Here is a 21,567-nt window from a genome sequence, read left to right on the forward strand (position 1 = left end):
ATCAACTTTTGTAATCTGTTTGGACAGAACTGTGTATACGTATAGTGTGCCCTCTGTCATATTGGAGTGATATGAACCCAACAAGCCTCTTTTTTAAAAAAAAATTCCTAACGTTAAAATAGGATCCAAATCCCAGTGATTTCGATGCCCAACGTGACGTAGGAGTATGGTTTTAACTGCCCACCAAATTGATTTACAGATGCCATGTTTCTTTAATAACATGTCCACATATAATAACATGTCCATCTATAATAACACGTCCACAGAACTTTTTTTTTTTGTAAATAAACTAGGATTAACATCTGTTTCAACTCTGTGATTTTATTTTTTAAATTTATTTATTTTTTTTAGAAATTGAAAATGTTTTTTAAAACCGAGCATGTTTGTAATAAAGACAGTAAAATCGATATGTAATTCTTAACCGCTAAAATCACCACGACCCTATGGTGTCGGTAAACGCTAATGTGTGTTTGTGCAAACGGCATGTGTGTGACTCATCGTTTAAGAAAGGCTTGAATAGACTCATTTCAGCTTTATCCGAGTCTGTCTCTGTCACTGTGCTGTTTATCTGCCGTAAAGCACGATGAGAAGCAGACAGGCATCTGGGAGCGGTGGGCGGTGTTGCTTTTAAAGCCACAGGCTACAAAAACAGCTACACTGTATTCAGACTACAAAATGGGCAGATTCTGGAGGTATAATAAATAATCTCATGGGTACTTTGAGCTGAATCTTTACAGACACATTCTGGAGACACCAAAGTGGGTAAAATAGGTGCCCTTTAACCTCCTTAACCTCCTACATCATCAGTTTGTACACTGTTAGCCACTTTTCGGACAATATGAAAAATAGTTTTCTTTATGAGATCAGGCTGGAAAACACTCTTCTACACAAGAAGCAACACAATTTGATTTAAATGCACCAAGGTTTAATACTTAGGGTTTTGTCCAAACCTCAATCTGAAAATTAAGCTGTTGAAATAGTAATGCTTGACCCCACTGAAATAGGACACAACGTTCGATTCCACCAGGGGGCACTGTGGACTTGACTGACATTCTGGATTTGCCGAATCCTCTAGCAAATGTCCTCTAGAAAGACACCTTAATCTATCTGAACACACCGTCTAATATATTCCGCTCACGAATTGTGTGATCTAAGCTGCTGGATATCTCACCATCCCATTAAAACTGGGTGAAGGTGGAAAATTAAGTGTCAGGTACAATGGCGAAGGTACACAATTGAACTCAAGTCATTTTCATTAAACACTTACAGCAGTTACAGTTTATGTACATCATACAAAGTCTTGATTGGAAACACAAAAGTCAGTTTAGGTTGCGCTTTTGCTGCAGCAATAAACAAATCGATCCTTGCCTCCGTGTTAATGAAAACAGATGCCGTTGAACGTTCTGGACATTATAAACGCATTGAATTCGAACTTCTTTAATGTCCCCACTGCAAATGTCAAAGAGGTCGAACTTGAATTACATTGATGTCTGGTTCGTCGTGGCATTTGGAGGTGATGTCCAGAGGATGAGTGTCATGGCTGGCGATGATGAAGACAATGGAGGAAGAGCTGAAGGTTACTCTCTTTTTGGGCCGGTCGGTGCGGCTCTGGGACATCACAATAGGTCGTATGGGATGCTCGATGCGGGACAGGGGTCGGTCTTTAATGGTGTGCTGCAGACTGGCCAGACGAGAACACAGCATCTGTAACATGCATCTGCGAAACTGACCAATCAAAAAGAGAAAATGCATTAGTCAAAAGGCACCAGTGTTTTAAGTAATACATAAGTATATATATTAATAATGCAAATATCGGCAGCACTAGCAAATTAAATGAGAAAAGGAATATTTAAATTCGAATTATGAATATAAAATAATTTTAATATAAAAGACAATTTTTATCATTTTAAATATTACATTTGTTTTATAATCATTTTAATAATAATAGTCAATTTTAGTCAATAGCCGTTATTTATTATTTCATTATTTATGATATTACTTTTTGATTGCTGTATATTATAACACCTTTTAACTTTGGATAACAGAAAAAATTACCTACAAATATATTAAATATTTGAATACAGAAGATTTTATAGCAAACAAACTGGTTTTTATAATTAAAAGTATTACATTTAAATAATTAATAGAGTAATACTAACAAATTTATGCTTAATATAGTATAAAGTTATGAATATTTTCTTAAAAATAGTTTCTTCAGTGCACAGCGACGCAGACGTGGACAATTCGGTATCGGTTCAGTAATAATCAGAACCGGTTATTTACTGACATCATTTATCTCATATGCGCTATGTCGCGGTAGCTTACTATGGCGAGGGAGCTATAAGCAAGTATGTACAACGCTCCTACTACTTAAAAACGCAGAAACTCTGAACAATTTTACTGCGTGTGTGTTTACTGCATAATCTTTCACTGACACAGCAGAAGCCCCTAATTCACTGCGATTGAGAGAATGAACGTGAACTCCATTTCTCTCTCTCACTGTGGCCCGTTTGACCTGCTGGGCGTGCCTTTTCCTCCCTTCGGCTGTTACAGCGATACTTCTGGATACAGACACAAGTGCGTGTCTGCAGTTTTCTCCACCGTGTCTATTATGGATCAGCTGTGATCGCCACTGCTGTTTATCAGTGTCACTCATCTTTGAAGAGCGCCAGCGCCAATCGCAGCCCTTTCTGTTGAGCGCGTGACCAGACAAAGCTCAGAGAGCAAGCGGGATATTTTCATTTGTTTATTTGCTATAATTACTTGTGTTGTTTAAAGGTACCGTTTATATATCTGACTGTTTGTATTACAAAATTACAAAACTGTATTACATATAGTATATAAATATAAATATATTTATACATTTAAATAAAAGAACTGTTGTATTATTTATTATCTAATCATTTATTTTATTCATTCATTTTCCTTTAGCTTAGTCCCTTTATTCATCAGGGGTGGCCCCAGCGGAATGAACCGCCAACTTATCCAGCATATATTTTACACAGCATATGTTTTTCTTCCAGCTGCAACCCAGTACTGAGAAACATCCATATACAATCATTCACACCTGTAGTGCATGTCTTTGAACTGTGGTGAAAACCACAGCACCTGGAGGAAACCCAAGCCAACACGGGGAGAAGATGCACACTCCACACAGAAATACCAACTGACCCAGCCGGGATTCGAAACAACGACCTTCTTGCTGTGAGGCGACAGTACTAACCACTGAGCCACCATGCTGCCTAATTGAATAATAATAGTTGCTTTATATACTATATATATATTGTTATTTATTATTTCATTATGTTATTATTATTTTTGATTGCTGAATGTTATAACATATTTTAATATTGGACAACAGAAAAAAATTAACTACAAATAAATTAAATATTAAGTGTTTGAATACAGAAGATTTTCATAGCAATAATTTAAAAAATTACATTTAAATAATTAATAGAGTAATACAAACAAATTTACGCTTAATATACTATAAAGTTATGAATATATTTATTAAACTGCATTATTATTATCATTTAATAGTTTATATTATTATTTTCTCATTGCTGTATGATAAGTTCCTTTAATATTAGACAATAGAAAATAGTTAAACAATTCTGAATATAGAATATTTTTATAGCAAACAAAGGTATTATTTATCATTTAATCATTTATATTATTATTTTTTGATTGCTCTATGATAAGTTCCTTTAATGTTAGACAGTAGAAAATAGTTAAATACAAATATTGAATATTTTCATTGCAAACAAACTTATTTTAGTAATTTATAAAAGTATTACATTTAAATAATTAATGCAACAACACTAGTAAAATGCTGCTTTTAGAATTCTAAAAATTATCATATCATAGCATCAGACAATAGAAAATAATCCTCTATTAAATTTGAAAATAATTAATTTAAATAATTAATGTAATAGCAGCACGGTGGCGCAGTGGGTAACACAACTGCCTCACAGCAAGAAGGTTGCTGGTTCAAGCCCCGGCTAGGTCAGTTGGCATTTCTGTGTGGAGTGTGCATGTTCTGCCCGTGTTGGCGTGGGTTTCCTCCGGGTGTTCTGGTTTCCCCCACAGTCCAAAGACATGCGCTATAGGTAAATTGGGTGGGCTAAATTGTCTGTAGTGTATGTTTGTGAATGAGAGTTTATGGATGTTTCAGTGATTGGAGGTTGCAGCTGGAAGAACATCTGCTGTGTAAAACATATGCTGGATAAGTTAGTGGTTCATTCCACTGTGGCGACCCCAGATTAATAAAGGGACTAAGCTGAAAAGAAAATGAATGAATTAATTAATGCAATAATACAGGTAAAATGCTGCTTAATAAAGACAATGTATTTTTTTATGAAATATGACCAAATAAAATTTTAGATTTATAATTTCTAAACATTTAAACTATTGCTATTTGGGCTGCATGATATTTGAAAAATCGGATATTGCGATATTTCATTTTTTGCAATAAATATAGCAATATGAATACAGTTTCACAAGATGGTTTGAATCGCTCTATTTGGCAGTTTTCTGGGCAGTCTAACAGTATTTAGGTACAAAAAAGGAATAATCACAATGCAAAGAATACTTTTCTTCCTTTGCTTTTGTCTTGTTTCTAGTACAAATATCAAAAAAATTCTTAGTAAAATATTTTTGGTTTTTACTTTAAAAAGAAATGTCAAAATTAATAGGTTTTCCTTAAAACAAACTAAATTATCTACCAATGTGGCAAGTAAAATAATCATGTTTTATACTTGAAATGTAGATATTAGGACTAGAAACTTTTTTTCATGCATAAATCGTATAACTAACAAGTTCAGTTAAAAAGCACTCAAATGAAGATATGGAAGGTGAAATACGGGACCAAGATGCTAAATTTGGGACAAAAAATAGCTGAAATATGATTGTCCTGGAATCTGAATGTCATCAGAAAACTTGATCGGGACATAGCTAGTAAATACTTTCATTTAAAAAACCTTTCTGTCATATTTTTTTTTCTTGCTGACCTTTCTGCTCATGAAGGCGTAGATGACTGGGTTGTAGGCTGTGCTGGATTTGGCGAATAGAGAAGGAATGATGGCAACCGTAGGGGAAACGACACTCTTCTTGCCAAAGGCCTCCAGCATGGAGACCACGGCATAGGGCGTCCAGCACACCAGAAAACAGGAAATCATCATCAGGAACATCACCGCCACTTTCTTCTCATACCGCAGGATCTTAATGGTCTGAACAGTCTGCAGATCCTGGATAGAGCGCAGCTAAAGGAAGAGAAAAGAGGATGTTTTATCATTCAGCTGTTTGCATCTCTTAAAAGGATAGTTCACTCAAAAAAAGAAAATTCTGTCATCATTTACTCTCACTGCACTTGTTCCCAACGTCTTCGAATTTCTTTTTTCTGTTAAATGCAATGTAAGATATTCTGAAGAGCTAGCTATGTTTAAGGCTGCACAATATATTGTTTTAGCATTGATATTGCAATGTGAACATTCGCAGTAGTCACATCATATACACACACACACACACACATATATATATATATATATATATATATATATATATATATATATATATATATATATATATATATATATATATATATATATATATATATATATATATATTTTCCTAAATAAAGTAAAAATAAATTAAATTACAAATATTGGAACATCATTCAAATAAAGTTGTTTAATCGCTTGTTTTAGGCAACAAAAAGACAAAGGAATAGAAAAGCACTTGCATGCACTATGAGAACAAAAACAAGCACTAACAACGATTATTAACCAGTTTACCAACCAATCTACAATTTAAATATGGCATCTATCCATTCATGAAAACCCCCAATAATACCCAGTTTCTTCGTAACACATTGCTCATAACATTAATTATTTATGATTATGAAGATATGTGCAATTCACCAAGCTGATTGACTTCAGGCAGAGGTCATATAAGAAGCCTCAGGAAATGGTACTTATGGTACTTCTTTACGTAGACGCAAGATCTCCTGTGAGTCATGAACACATTCATTATCATCACACAGCTGCAAGAACAGAAGTCAAATTTGCTGAGCTTAACTGCGCATCTCTCAGAGCGTCTGCATTGTGTAACAAAAACACAACTGGGTCACCGTTTGAGGGCGCAGTGGCGATGATGGGAACACACAGACATCTCTTATATCTCCTCAATCTGAACATGAAGGTGCAAACTCAGAAGTCAATCTCAAATGCCAACATCTTTTCTTTCCTTAGTTTCCAGCCAACAAGAAATGATCCCAGAACTTGTGGAACATTCTAAAAAGAACTTCTAGAATCAAAGCTGTCTGGTGTCTGATGACATTCTCAAAACATTAGCATATGATTGATGGAGTTTGTTTCATGTTTTGGTTGGACATGCTTCTTTTTCCCCCAAGCTATTTATTTTATGATCTTGTTCAACCTATAAGTTGATTTTTATGTGTGTGATTGTCACGGTCACCAGTGATCCAGCCTGTGCAGATCGCTTGTATACACACAGATTGCTAACAGACTACAAATCTGCCATTTCAAGAACTACAAGTTCCAGTCATGTACCACACACACATTGGTTCCTGATCCCGTTTGATTACACTCACACAGGTGAAGTTGCTCAAGGAATGGTTGGACTATTTATACAGCACACAGACTTTGCTGAGTCTTGTTATACTGATTGTGAACATTACAACGTGTTTTCCTTGCCTTCCGTGTTTGACCTTTGTTTTGTTTGTTTTACGTTGTCTGCTGCCTGCCTTTTGACCATCTGCTTGTTTATTGACCATGACTCTGGATTGCCTGTATACATTTGTTTGTTCCTGTGTTGCTTGCCTGACCATTCTTTCATAAACCTTGCGTTTGGATCCGCACTACGTTGTCAGCGTCCCACTTCACATTACAGTGATGATGCCAAAAAAAGCTACTTTACACTTTTGTACTCTGTTGTTGATGTGTTTTGCACAGAAAGGTGCAATTCAGTTGAAGATAAAACTTTAAAAGCTTTTCTGTGAAGTGATGTTTAGCAGTGTTAAACAGAGAACACATTTTTTAACCAATTATTCATTTTCGTTCGGCTTAGTCTCTTAGTTATCAGGGGTTGCCACAGCAAAATAAACCGCCAACTATTCTAGCATTCCATCACACATGCACTCATACACTACGGTCAATTTAGTTCATCCAGTTCACCTATTGCGCTTATCTTTGGACTGTGAGGGAAACCAGAACACCCAGAGGAAACCCCTATGAACACAGGGAGTACATGCAAACTCCATACAGAAACGCCAACTGACCCAGCCAGGACTCGAACCAGCGACCTTCTTGCTGTGAGGCGACTGTGCTAACTGCTGAGCCACCGTGCTGCCCCTATTTTGTAACAGATTTAATACTACTTTCTAATAACAAATTTCTTTTATCATTGCCATGATGACTGTGCATAATATTTTACTAGATGTTTTGCATCAATGCATCAATCTTTACCGCAAATCATACATACACCACACACATACACTATGGGGAGTTTAGTTCATGCAATTCACCTATAGCACATGTCTTTCGACTGTGGGGGAAACCGGAGCACCTGTAGAAAACCCATGCCAACAAAGGGAGAAGATGCAAACTCCACACAGAAACACCAACTCACCCAGCCGGGGCTCGAACCAGCGACCTTCTTGCTTTGAGGTGACAGTGCTAACCACTGAGCCACCGTGTCACCCATATCGCAATATATAGATTGCAGAAAAACAAAATATTGCAATGTAATTTTTTTTCCCAATGTCATGCAGCCCAAGAACAAATTAGTTTGTACATTCATTTATACAGTTATTGATTAATTTGTGTGTATATGAATGAACTGATTTAGTTATGTTTCTATTGATTTCCAGCTAAATGCATTTACTCTGGGAGTTGCCGCACAGTTAACCATGTTTATTCATCACTGAATAACCCAGATAAAAAGACAACACAAAGGCAGCATGCTGTACACAAGTCAAGCACACTAGGCGTTTAGTTGAAAAAACAACCTCAGAGCTCTTTATAAATCCTCCTTTTGCCAACAGAAAAGAAGAGATATGAATGAAAAGCAGTCTGGGTTTTTATGAACCCCCTGCTGTGCGTTCTGGGGTTGATTTCGGAGTGAGAATACAAACACTGTGTGTGTGTATGTACTGTTAAGAGAATGTGGGTTTAGTCTGGTGTTGTGCCTTAAGGGTTTAAGTCTTAGTAGTATTGACTTGTTATACTGCAGACTGTAAATAGTGCACCTTGTGAAGCTTACTAAACCATGTTGAAACACTGAATTATTGAAGGAGTTTGTGTTTGTGTGTCATTGAGCTTTCTTATCATTGGTCTCAGACTTGATATTGAGAATTATCAATGTGGACGCTTTGTTTGCTTATCAGCTGATGCAACTGCACAAAACTGTTTGTTCATACCCCAACAAACACATCTACGTTGTAGCGATGTCTGTACAACGTTGCATTTTTTCAAAGGCAACGTCGCCACTTACGTGTTCGCTACATTGTTACAACGTAGAAATGTAAGACGTGAGAAGGCTGTAGCAACGTTGTCGTGTGACATTCAGTAACCGTGAGACGACGTTCTTACTACATGTATTAATGCTTTTTTCCTGACAGTTTATCAATGCTGGCTAGAATACAGCATAAGCATTTATAATTTTCCAGTATTGCTTAATATCAAATATTGTTCGTTAATTTTTCCTTTTTTAATTTAACAACTGCATGTGTAAGCTTTAAAGTGTAAAAATGCCACACGAATGAATAGAATCAAACTTTTTTATTATATATTTCACAACATTTAATACGTACAGTACACATCTAATAATAAACATTATAAATAAAAGTTTAGATTATATTAAATAATTAACTCTATATAATTAAACTAAAAGGGTAGGCTAAATTAAAATGTCAATTGAGAGGGTAAACAAACAAGAGAAGTAAACAAAGCATTAATAAATAAATAAGTAAATAAATAAATGTAAATACAGGGTGGGCCATTTATATGGATACACCCTAATAAAATGGGAATGGTTGGTGATATTAATGTCTTGTTTGTGGCACATTAGTATATGTGAGGGGGCTCATGAAATAATAAAGTTACGTTAAAACCAAGCACACCATTGTTTTTCTTGTGAAATTTCCAATAAGTTTGATTTGTCACATGACCCTGTTCCTATTGGAAAAAAAAACAAAAGTTGGATCCAGGATGGCCAACTTCAAAATGGCCGGAGAAAGCAGTCAGAGAAAGAAACAAATCCAATAGAGAATCCAGTTCAGAGATGGATCCACAACAGCCACAAGTCAAAATAGGCAGTGAAAAAGAAAACGGATCAGAGCTTGACGCAACAGGACTACACAAATGACCACTGAAGACTTATTTAGCAAGAAGAAATGAAGCAATACTCCCGTCTCCTCGGTCGATGTTAAATGAGACACCGAACGGTCTGTTGAAATTTAAACTGATCCATTGATGATGAGTAAATGTTGTACAGTTGTCGTCAAAGCACAATCTAAAGCAGCGGCTGTTTAAATGGCAACCTTATGACACCGTTTTGACAACCTTCAGCAACAACGTAGATCCTCAACCTTTTTACGTGGCTGGTACAACGTTGTAGGAAGGTTGTTACGTCAAGGCAATGTTGTGTGTTTGTTGAGAAGTAGTTTTGTTACTTTATTTGTCTCAGTAAGATTAAAACCAAACTACATTCTGTGTCTGCTGGTGAGTTTTCTGCTGCTCTTTTAGACTTGATGGTAAAGGTCGTAATCTGAGGATTGTTGTACTGTTTTTAATCAATCCTTCAGTTTTAAACTTTATGGTTGACTGGAGGATTGAACATTCACTCTGGATTATTCTGTTGACTGTTTATATACAGTTCAATTTGTATTATTTTTCAGATATTTCCCAGGTGATGATTAATGGAGCAATAAAACTAATGCATTTATGGTCTAAAAATAAATTATTCTGAAGAAAGTCTTATTTCTTTTAGTTTGGCCGTGTTTTAAATCTTAACGTTTTTTTTAAGACAATATTTTATTTAATTTAATCTTTTTTTTTATTAATCATAAATTTGATTGGCAACACAACTAACCACTGTTGTTCAATAACTTGCCTAATTAACCTAACTGATTTGTTCATCTGATTAACTTGGTTAAGCCTTTACAGTGCTCAGCATATATAAGTAAATTCATTTTTTAATTAGGAAGCTATCCAATATTATATTTGTGCATATTAGATTAGTCAGTACTGAAGCCAAATCTGGAGCTAATCTAACAAAATAACTTACAATAACGGTCCAAAAACTAGTACACCTAAACATACAGTTGAAGTCAGAATTATTAGCCTCCTTTTGATTTTTTTTTTTTATCTTTTTTTATTTATATTTCCCAAATTATGTTTAACAGCAAGAAAATTTTCACAGTATGTCTGATAATATTTTTTTCTTCTGGAGAAAGTCTTATTTGTTTTATTTCGGCAAGAATAAAAGCAGTTTTTAATTTTTTAAAATCCATTTTAAGGTCAATATTATTAGCCCCTTTAAGCTGTTTTTTTTTTTTTCGATTAGTCTACAGAACAAACCATCATTATACCATAACTTGCCTAATTACCCTAACCTGCCTAGTTAACCTAATTAACCTAGTTAAGCCTTTAAATGTCACTTTAAGCTGAATATTAGTGTCTTGAAAAATATCTAGTCAAATATTATTTACTGTCATCATGGCAAAGATCAAATAAATCAGATATTAGAAATGAGTTATTAAAACTATTATCTTTAGAAATTAGTTGAAAAAATCTTCTCTCCGTTAAACAGAAATTGGGGAAAAAATAAACAGAGGAGCTAATAATTCTGACTTTAACTGTGTGTGTGTCAGAAAAATATTAAATACAAATTTTAAAAAGAGGAAAAATCAAGAGAAGCAAAAAATGGAAAAATTTAGTTTACATTTTATAGGCAGTTTTTATTTTTGCTATATTTTGCTTGAATTTAAAGGTATTGTCTTAGAATTTCTAAAGATGTTCTGTGACTAAAATATTATTGTAATAAATATCTGTTTAATAAATCTGTTTTGTTTAAATGCACCAAAATACATTGCCTCTATTTACTGAGAAATTGATTAAAATAGAAATTTACTAAATGGGGTGTACTCAGTTATGCAGAGCACTGTATATTACATTTTAAGCTAGTATCTGGCAAAGCAACCAGAAAAATATACAAAGACAAAAGAAATTAGTTGTTATAAATTAGACATTAAAACTATTGTTTAAAAATGTGTTTAAAAAATCATTCTCTCATTAAACAGCAGTTTGGAAATACGTTTGGATATAAAAAAAATAATTAATTTAATAGAAGGGCTAATAATTTTAATTACTAATACTAATAAGTTTGTTGTGGTTAAATATTTTTGTCTACTGAACACAGAGTTGTTTAATGAGTTTTAAAACCCTATTTATTTCTGTGACATCAAACATTTCAACTAGTTTACAGTGTCACAAAAATATCTTTCAGAGATCATTCGGATATGCTGATTTGGTGCTCAAGAAACCTTTCATATCAAAGTTCAAACAGTTGTACGGTAGTTGTGCTGTTGTGGAATACTATGGATTTGATAGGTTGACTATGATAATTGCAAGACTAAATAAAATGCCAAATAAATGCTAGACTCTAACTTGACTGAAATGAGTTCCCAAAATTAAAGCTGGGTTGTTCAACATAAGTTAAAAATGAATTCATTTACATTTACCGGCCACTTTATTAGGTACACCTGTCCAACTGCTCGTTAATGCAAATTTCTAATCAGCCAATCACATGGCAGCAACTCAATGCATTTAGGCATGTAGTGATGGTTAAGATGATCTGCTGCAGTTAAGATGTAAGTCAATGGTCACTAGTTTTTAATATTCTTCAAAAAAACAAACTCAAATTGGTTTGGAACAAGTCAAAGCTGAGCAAATGATAACATAATTTGTATTTTAGGGTGAATTATGCCTTTATTTTAAAAGGTTTACACTGCCTTATGGTGAAGCACGAAATTTATTTTCCATTCTATGGGCAGACTCATCGGTTTGAAAAATTGAAATTTTACCAAAATAATGCCACTGTTGTTTTGGACTAGTCAGAAAGGTTTTCAAGGGAATCAACCGATAAATGGCTTATTTATAGCTGTCTCTGTACATAAAGCTGAGAAAATAAAAAAGCTTTTCATCTTCAGTTTGCAATCAGTTGCCGATCATTTCACAGCAGTCTTGCTCTTCTCCACCTGCCCGACACACCTGATAAAATCTGATGCACAAGAGTGGTGCTAATGAAAGCATGAGCTGTTTACGTGCACAATCGCTGCCTCTGCTCTTTTGTCGAAGACACATTCAGACAACAGGCTTTTAGTTGAAAAAGGTCCTCATAAAGCAACGTGTTGGCCCCTCTGCTCTGCTAAATCACTGCAGCTCAATTGTGTGTTTACAAAAGAACAAGAGAAAATGATGAAGGTTAAAGTCTGGCAAAAAGAAACCATGTGGTGACACATGTAAATTGCTTTATGGGACATTGATCTTTCTTCCGACAACTTTTAACTTTTGAAAAGTTAGAAAAAGTGACTTTAAGAACATTTTTATTAGTTTAAAGTGATATATTGTCTGGGTTAGTGTTGTATATTGTATATTTTAGAAGAGATGTTAAACTGAGGTCCTGACTCTCTGTGGTCATTAAAAATCCCATGGCACTTCTCATAAAGAGTAAGTGTGTAAAAACCTTGAAATAAACTGCCAGTACATTTTCTGTTATTTAACTTATTTCTCTATATATTATTTCCTACACTTTATATTATTTCAAACTACTAAAATGTCAACTAAAGTCACTTTGTTCAACTGTAGAGTTGAATTTTTAACATCAAAAGTCGATAGAGCAGAAATCAAGGTCCCATAATGCAATTCACAACCGTAAATAAATGGAAAACACTTTTTTTTCTTTTTAATTAACAGATATTTTTATAGTGTAAGAATCTGAGTATTATGAATGAAATTTGGACATTTTACTGCATTTAATATTATCACATGACCAACCCGAATTCTTGTGTGGGATAATGGGATAGTAAAGTGTCCATTGGATACACACTTCAGAATCTAGTAGGTTATCCAGGTATTTTTCACCTATATTGTTTTCAAATAATCAGACTTTGGACATACTCCTCAGCTCACATACTGTTTTTCACATGCTATGTAGTAGGGTCGTGTGGTTTTGGATGCGATACAGATTTTCAATCAAAGCTAGCTCGTTAGGTTGCAGAAGATGCAGAACTAATGCTTTTTATTGATGTTTCCGAAGCTTCAAAAGCTTGTCAAATAAATACAAATAAAACATGTTTCACATTTAGACACAAGCAAGCAATTTCTGATGTTTTTCTGATGCTTTTCCCTTAATTTTTTCCTTCAATATATATTTTTTTAAATAAATGCCAAATTTACTTTGCCTAAGACGTATACAGTTGAAGTCAGAATTATTAGCCCCCCCTGAATTATTAGCTCCTCTGTTTATTTTGTTTTCCCATTTTCTGTTTAACGGAGAGCAGATTTTTTTTCAACACATTTCTAAACATAATAGTTTTAATAACTAATTTCTAATATCTGATTTATTTTATCTTTGCTATGATGACAGTAAATAATATTTTACTAGATATTTTTCAAGACACTTCTATACAGCTTAAAGTGACATTTAACAAGCTTTACTAGGTTAAATAGGTTAACTAGGCAGGTTAGGGTAATTAGGCAAGTTATTGTACAACGATGGTTTGTTCTGTTCACTATCAAAAAATACATATAGCTTAAATGGTCTAATAATTTTGTCCCTAAATTTTTTTTTTTCAATTTAAATTTCGGCTTTTATTCTAGCCTTTCTCCAGGAAAAAAAAATATTATCAGACATACTGTGAAGATTTCCGTGCTCTGTGAAACATCATTTGAGAAATATAAATAAAAAAGAAAACAAATTCAAAGGGTCAATTTTTGAATTGTCAAAATTTTGACTTCAACTGTAGTTCTAGTCAAGGCTAAATTAACAATGCCCCAAAAAGTTAGCACACCAGCCACAACGGCAGCATAAGATGTCCCGGAAGTCAGAAGATGCACGATTTAATACTTTTTTGTCATTTTGTCCATTTTTACGACAAACAAGAACATGTTTTAATATTTATAATGGCCTTCGTGTTTTACGATCATGCTTTTAAAAAAACGCTAAAATAAAAAAACGATAAATTTGGGTTAAATCTAAAATAATCTATAATCCATAATAAGAACTCCTGTATAGCAGTCCCACAACATACTTTCACATCTGTTCAGTCTAGTGGCAGGAAATTACCTTTTTACAGTGTCTGCTATACTGTTAATGTTTTCGTGTGTTTACAAAGATGAATCTGGCCATGGTGTAAACACAGTACAGTTACGAGCTTATTGCCCTATTATATCGTTATGATAACATTATATCGTTGCCTTCAATGATTTCCTGAAGATAAACACCAAAAAAAAAACACAACTGGAATAACTACAGCAGTCGTGATCGTCTGATCTTATATGAAACAAGAGACGCTATAACATATGATGACGTGTGCAGGTCTTGTAGTGCTGTCCCATTTCTTAGGGGTAAAATTTAAAGCCCTTCCCCTTCACACTCTGTTTTAAGAGCTAAGGGGTAGGGGTACAAAAATAGAATTGGGATTAGGCCTTGATGTTTGGGCTTTGTTTGGTCATTATTAAAGGCTTTGTGCTTATGGATTTTGTAAATGTTTAATGCCTTGTGACTAAACAAAGGGCACAAATGTGATCGTGCACACCAATTCACAAAGCGGCAGGCATAAAAAGCGTCATTTTTTTAAAAGAAACGCTTCCTGCTGTTTTTTTTTTTTCTTTTTTGTTTTGACGCTTCATGTCAAAAACTTCTCCACCAATCAGATTGCCACTTTTGTTCATGTGCCAGAACTGCTAAAGTTACAGTAAACACCACTTGGAGGCGCCCAAGCTCAAAACAGTGGAAGTGATCCGAGTTTCAGTTTCATACAATGAAACTGATGATGCACTGAGGCAAAATGAATGTGGAGCTGAACACAAAGAGCTGTACGATAAATGCAACAGCAACTACAATAATCTCATTAGAACATTGGAGAGCAGTAAATAGTATTCGATGGTGAGTTTCATTTCACTTTTCTTTCATGACTTGCAAGTTCATTAAGCACCATCTAATGTCAGGGAGTAATTTTACGCATTCATTCTGTTCATTGCCGATGAAAATCACCTGGGCCTGAATGTAGAAAAATATCTCAATAAATGTGAGCAAAAACCGTCCTGGTGTGTAGGAGCCTTAATGCTTTCAGACGAGGCCAGTGCAAAAAAGACTTATTAGTTTAAGAACACTGCATCGCACATTATTAAAAGAAAGACAGACTTACCATTTTCACTGTATACAAGATGTTTCCATAACAGTAGACCATGACACCCACTGGGACAAAGAAGCATCCGAGGAGGAAGAAGAGAATGAACGAAGCGTCATTGGGGTCTTTGGACGCCCAGTCCAGAGAGCAGCCCAACTGATGGACCTCCAGTGTGTAGCGGTTCCATCCCAGCAGAGGAGCTCCAGTCCAGGCCAGCGAGTACAGCCAGATGTGTGTGATTGCCCTCCAGGCCCAGGGGAAGTCAACCACCTTGGCATGAACAACACGGATGTATCGCTCGTACGCCAGGCCCGAGAGAGTCATGATGGACACGATCCCTTAATGGAATGAAAAAGACATACCGTTGACCTAAATAGACAGATCATCAGAAAAGCATGAAAAAATATCTTGTATAAAGACAATTAAGTACTATTAGGAACCAAAGTACCCTCTTTTTGGAAATGGTGACATTATTTTTATGGCAATAAAGCATATTCTGCCTATAAATTCACGTTATTGATATATAAAAATGTTGACACTTGAGTTTGTTTATATTACCTTAGTATTTCTGATGATTCATTATTGTGAAGGGAAAAAAGTTAAAAAAATATAAAAAGAAATGAAATGAACAAATAACTTGTATAATAAAAATTAAGCATCAGTAGGAACCAAAGTACCCTTTTTTAAAACTGACATTATTTTTATGACAATAAAGCATATTCTGCCTTCAAATTCTCATTATTTATATGTACAAATGTTTGACTTTAAGTTTGTAATTTTTACAACACTGGCTCATTGTGGATACATACTCCTGTCTACAGTTCTGGAGAGCACAAATTCTGTAGCCAGAGCAGCACGGAGTTGACTGCGACGACGGGGTTTGAGTCCAGCAAAGAACGGTTCCAGAAACCAGGTAAAACAAAAGCAATGAATAAATAAATAAACAACAGGCTGAAAACTTGGTGAAATCACGCGGCTGCTACTGATTTTCTTTTTCTAAATTGCTTTTAAGAACACTATCGTTTGGGTTTAGGGAAAGGGGTGGGTGGGTCAGTCATTCAGTCTACAGCCAGCTGGCCTGCTTGGCTGAAGTGTATATTGCGCCCTCTGGTGGATTTATGCAAGAAGAGGAGGCGCATGAGGAATTTGTGATCATCAAAAAGCATACACAGCGACCTCTGGTGGATCTGCAAAAACAAAAACTGAGCAGATGTACCTCCGGTTACGTATTTCGCTGTCCCTAACAATGTAGACGAATCTGCAATGAGCCTCGTTATTTCTGATGATTCATTATTGTAAAGTATTATCAAGGATCAATCCTGTCTGTCTAAATTCAAAACAGTGGATGAAATACTACATTCTTGTATGAAATACTATGTTCAACCCAGGCTCATTCTGAAAACGTACCCCTATATACATTTCTGGAGACCGCCAAATATGTCCTAGGAGCTACGTTTTTTTTGCAGTTTTTGTTTTTGTGAGTCCACCAGAGGCTGCTGTGTATGCTTTTTGAGATCTTAGATTTTTCTTGCGAGTGCCATTTGTGCCTGCTGTTCTTGCATAAATCCACCAGAGGCCACTGTCGAATGACTGTTTGACTGACCGATCCACTGACCCACCCTCCCCCTTCCCTAAACTCAACCAATAATATTTTTATAAGCACAGATTGACCCACCCACTTCTCTAAACCCAGCCAACAAATTTAAAAAGCATTTCAGAAAAAGAAAAGCCCTCGTCTGATTTTTACCACATTCTCACCCTGTTATTTACTTGTTTTTTAATATTTCTTTTTGTTGTTTTTTTGTTCCACTATGTTTTCAGCCTGTTGTTAATTTATTCATTCATTGCTTTTGTTTTATCTGCTTTCTGGAACCGTTCTTCACTGTACTCGAACCCCGTCGTCGTGGTCCTCTCATCTCTGCGTCTCAAGTCCACCGACGTACATGGCTAGCTAACTGGACAAACTGATAAGAGCCGGAAAGCCGTCCATATGGAGGTAAGCGGTCAGCTGTTAAGCGCGTAAAGGAACGGTGTCATATCGGCCTGTATCGTTCATATGGAAAATGAAATGCAGCCAAACGTACTTCTGGCTACATAATTTACGATCTCCAGAAATGTATAAAGGGCTACGTTTTCAGAATGAGCCCGTGTTGACTGTTGTATGGGGGAAATTTTTACTGATGGAATCCACTGAAACGTTAAAGTTACTTTAGTTTAGTTAGTTTAAAGTTAGTTTACTTTAATCAAACATTTAAGGTATATATTTACTTGTTACTAAGTTTTCAATGTGTGTATATATAAAACTAATTTGCTAATTTAACTCCAATGTAGCTGATTTTGATTTTATGAGATTTAAATCATGTAAACTATACTCAACAAGCTATCAAATTGAGAGATTATAATAATTTTTCTGCAAAGCTGCCTTCATATATAAATCTAAACATTTTTGTTACCTAGCCCTTATTACAACAAATGAACAATGTTTCAGTTTATTTTTTGTTATACAAATTTCAACTAAATGTTTTAAGCCAGTTAAATGTAACTAGTTGACCTTACTTCAATTGATAAAGTAAACTGATTAATGAAAATAAACTCATTTTTACAGTGTTGAAATAGTGTAACAAATAAATCACACAAACAATGTCCCTTCTCTCTTTTACAAGAAATCAAGGTCACATACAGTCGTGCATTCAGCAGATGAAGGACCTCAGTAATCTCTATCATTTCTTCTCTAGAAGCAAATAATCTTTGAACTGCAGAATCCGAATAGACACTCTCCTGGCAAGAGTCTCAGAGACACATTTCCCCAATTACCCAGACATCCACAGTCCTCAGTGACAGAGGCAGGCCGGCGGGGAGGCAGCACTAACACACACGTCTGCTAGATGTACTTGCACACATCTCTTTTTACTTCTCGTAGAATCAGGCTTGGTAAATTCTATGTGGGAAAATGATGCAGGATTACATCCGTGAATATTCATCAACGGTTTTTATGTAAATGAGTCAATTCTCCGTGGATCCAAAATGGAGGTCAGAGACACAAATGCCTCCTCAAACAACTGTTTAAAGAGGCATCAAAGCAGACAGTTCACATCTAAATGGGTCAGACGAGGCAGTACAAAAGCAATCACGTGTGATGATAATCTTTGGACTTAGAAAAGCATCAGGGGTGACCTTGGGGGTGCAGGTGCAGAAAATGACCATCTATCTTTCATAAATGAGATTATGATGTTCCTCTTTAAAGCGTATCCTCTCATAGATGCCTTGCAGAAATTCTGCTGGTTATTGTTTCCAGTCCATTAAAGGGGCATTATCCGAGTCTATTCAACTTTATCTTTCCCTATACGCCAGATGGACTTTTATTTTAGTAAGTGCGTCATAGTTGTTTACAGGGACTTGGTTTTCACTGTATATCTAATAAGTCCGGAAACAAACAATGGGAATTTTTGATAAAGTTGAATAGGGGAGCCTATAAAATCATACTTTTTTGATCATTTGATTTATGCTGTGCAATATTAACTTGAATAAGATCACACATGATGATGATGAATGACAGACTAAATAACAGAAAATATCGTGGAAAGTGCATGTGTAACATTTTCATCCTGAGAAATGTCTACAGTTTCATATATGCCTCTTTTACCAACACTTTTTTTAAACTATCACTGTCCCCCAGATTTGCTGAGATTCAAAAAGATATGCAACAATAGGTCTCATCCATAGATCTCAATATAAACTTTACAAATTTTCATTAAATGGAGCCATGCTTTCAAATTTATTTTTAAGCTTTATAATTTGTATTATATTACTGCACTTGTCTCTTTTGCATGCTTTATTTCCTATTTATATGCTACTGTCGGATTATCTAAACGCTTCGAAATAGATTATAGACTATATGAATAGAAATCTGGTGTGGAAATTACAAAGGGCACAAGTTGATATTTGGATTTCCCATATTTAAAATTTGTCATTTATGCAATATATTTCCAAAGATTGCTATATATATATATATATATATATATATATATATATATATATATATATATATATATATATATATAATGTGCCTCTTGAGACTGGAGAAATGAAGCTGAAAATTCATCTTTAAAATAACTGGATAAAATTAAGTAAATTACAGAGTACTTTTGAACAGTTATTTCATAGTATATTAACATTTCACAACTTTACAATGTGTACTGTATTTTTGATGTAATAAATGTAGCTTTGGTGAGCAGGATAAGCTTATTTTAAAACATTTTAAAAATTATACTGACTGAAAAATAAAAATAAATTATATATATATATTATAAAAAAAAAAAAAAAAAAATATATATATATATATATATATATTAATTATAAGATGTATATTGCAATATTTTGCAATATATGTTGCATATATGATATATTATACAAGTGAAATCTAGATATGAAGTTGTATGTCGTTTATAGCCTATGTAATTTGCATATATTTTCATACATCCGACTTCTATATGGGATACATTAATCAAAATGCTGTCAAACTGGCTTCGCGCTTTGCTCCACGGTGTTCTGTGGCGAGTGACAAATGTAGGTTACGTCTCGTGCGCCCATTCAGAAACTCTCTGCATTCACAAGCCGAAATTACATAAATAACCACAATCTGACAGCTGTGGTATAGCTACATTCCCACAAACTCAATAATACTGCAAGTTAATGTTTAATATATTCAGTGTTTCACTTATTCCTAAACCTACATAAACGGCATATGAAGGGTTTGTTTCTGTAGTATGCTAATCATGCTGACCTGGTTATATCACGATGGTTTGCATAGTCAAAATAGGCTAATATAAAAGCCAACATATAATACAATAATCGGTGTCAATTATAGCTATAGCTTTAAAAACATGTTCTTATCTTGATTATATTTGTTTTTACATTTTCTGTCCATGTAGCTTCGTAACACCAACAAATTAAATAAAAGTTTTCAGATTAACCGTGTGTGAATTATTAATATAGGATAGCTTAATATCAAAGCAATATCCTAATATTATATCAAAGGTGTGCTGTTGCAAACGGTTTGTTGTTATTTTAGACTAAACTCATTCACTGATAATAACAACCAAACATCATTAGAAACCAAGTAATATACCCATCAAACGCGTAAATATACAGCATTTCTTACTTAATTTGTGTTCATTAGTCAAAGAAACCCATCCAACCTTCTCATAAAGTATAGCTTAACATGAAAACTTCCTCATGTGTCTCTCAATACATAAATAGAGACATAACTAACCGAATAAACTGTTGCTGAATCCATCCCAAACACATGTGGCAGAATTAAAGACCCATCTTCTCTTCACACACGAGACGAATGTGAAATTAATTCCAGTCAGGGACACCAGCAGGTCGCTGACACTTATATTGACGATCAGCAAATTAGTCGGCGTCCGGAGCCTCTTATATCTGGAGTACAGAATAATAACGATGATGTTATTACAAAATCCCAGCACTCCGATAGATCCGACAGTGAAAGTCAGAAGTTTATAAGTCTCGTCGGCGAAAATGTAGTTATAATTCTCCAGGTGAGTCTCGGTCGGTGTTTCATTAAAAGAAGTCATTTCTTTTCCAAGTCAACTCCCAACATGGTGACTCTGAATAGCATCCGATGGTTAGTAAAGTTAGTGACCCGATTCAGCAGGAGGAATCAGGGTAGTAGAGCAGTAGTTCAGTATGTCAGTAAGGTTAAATTCTTCCAACAAGGCAAAAAAAGCCACATACGTCCAGAGAGATGCATTAGAGTTCCTCCCGGATCCACAAGAGAGCTTCTAGCGCGTGTGCTATGATGGACTGTCAGTGCTGAGTGAGTCTGATGTTCAGTGTGTAGTGCGCTGATATGTGAACACTGATCACAGTGTGTTGCATGTACAGCGCTGTTTTGAAAACTTGTGACGAGAACGTGGATTATTAATATTTAATGAGTGACAACACTGCGTAGTATTTAATTAGGACACGTTTCATTGTGGTTGTCGTCTTCGCCGTGAACATTAATCACATGGTTCGTGTTAATTATTCGGATGTTTTGAAAACGCAAGACAGGAATGCACTCTTGTCCAAATATATTGATGTTACTGATACAAGTGCGAATACAATTGTCA

General features: G+C 34.9%; 1 protein-coding gene across 1 annotated transcript; it reads right to left on the reverse strand.

Moving 5' to 3' along the window:
• Nucleotides 1-887: 887 nt before the first annotated feature.
• opn3 (opsin 3) lies at nt 888-21,260 on the reverse strand. The gene is made up of 4 exons (XM_056471097.1): nt 20,706-21,260; nt 15,452-15,771; nt 5,010-5,261; nt 888-1,725 (listed from the first exon to the last, which is right to left on the reverse strand). The coding sequence occupies exons 1-4, from the start codon at nt 21,028-21,030 to the stop codon at nt 1,459-1,461; spliced, it is 1,164 nt and encodes a 387-aa protein (XP_056327072.1). The 5' UTR covers nt 21,031-21,260; the 3' UTR covers nt 888-1,458.
• Nucleotides 21,261-21,567: the final 307 nt, after the last annotated feature.

This window comes from Danio aesculapii, chromosome 13 (genome assembly GCF_903798145.1).
Source record: "Danio aesculapii chromosome 13, fDanAes4.1, whole genome shotgun sequence".
In the NCBI taxonomy this organism is placed as follows: domain Eukaryota; kingdom Metazoa; phylum Chordata; class Actinopteri; order Cypriniformes; family Danionidae; genus Danio; species Danio aesculapii.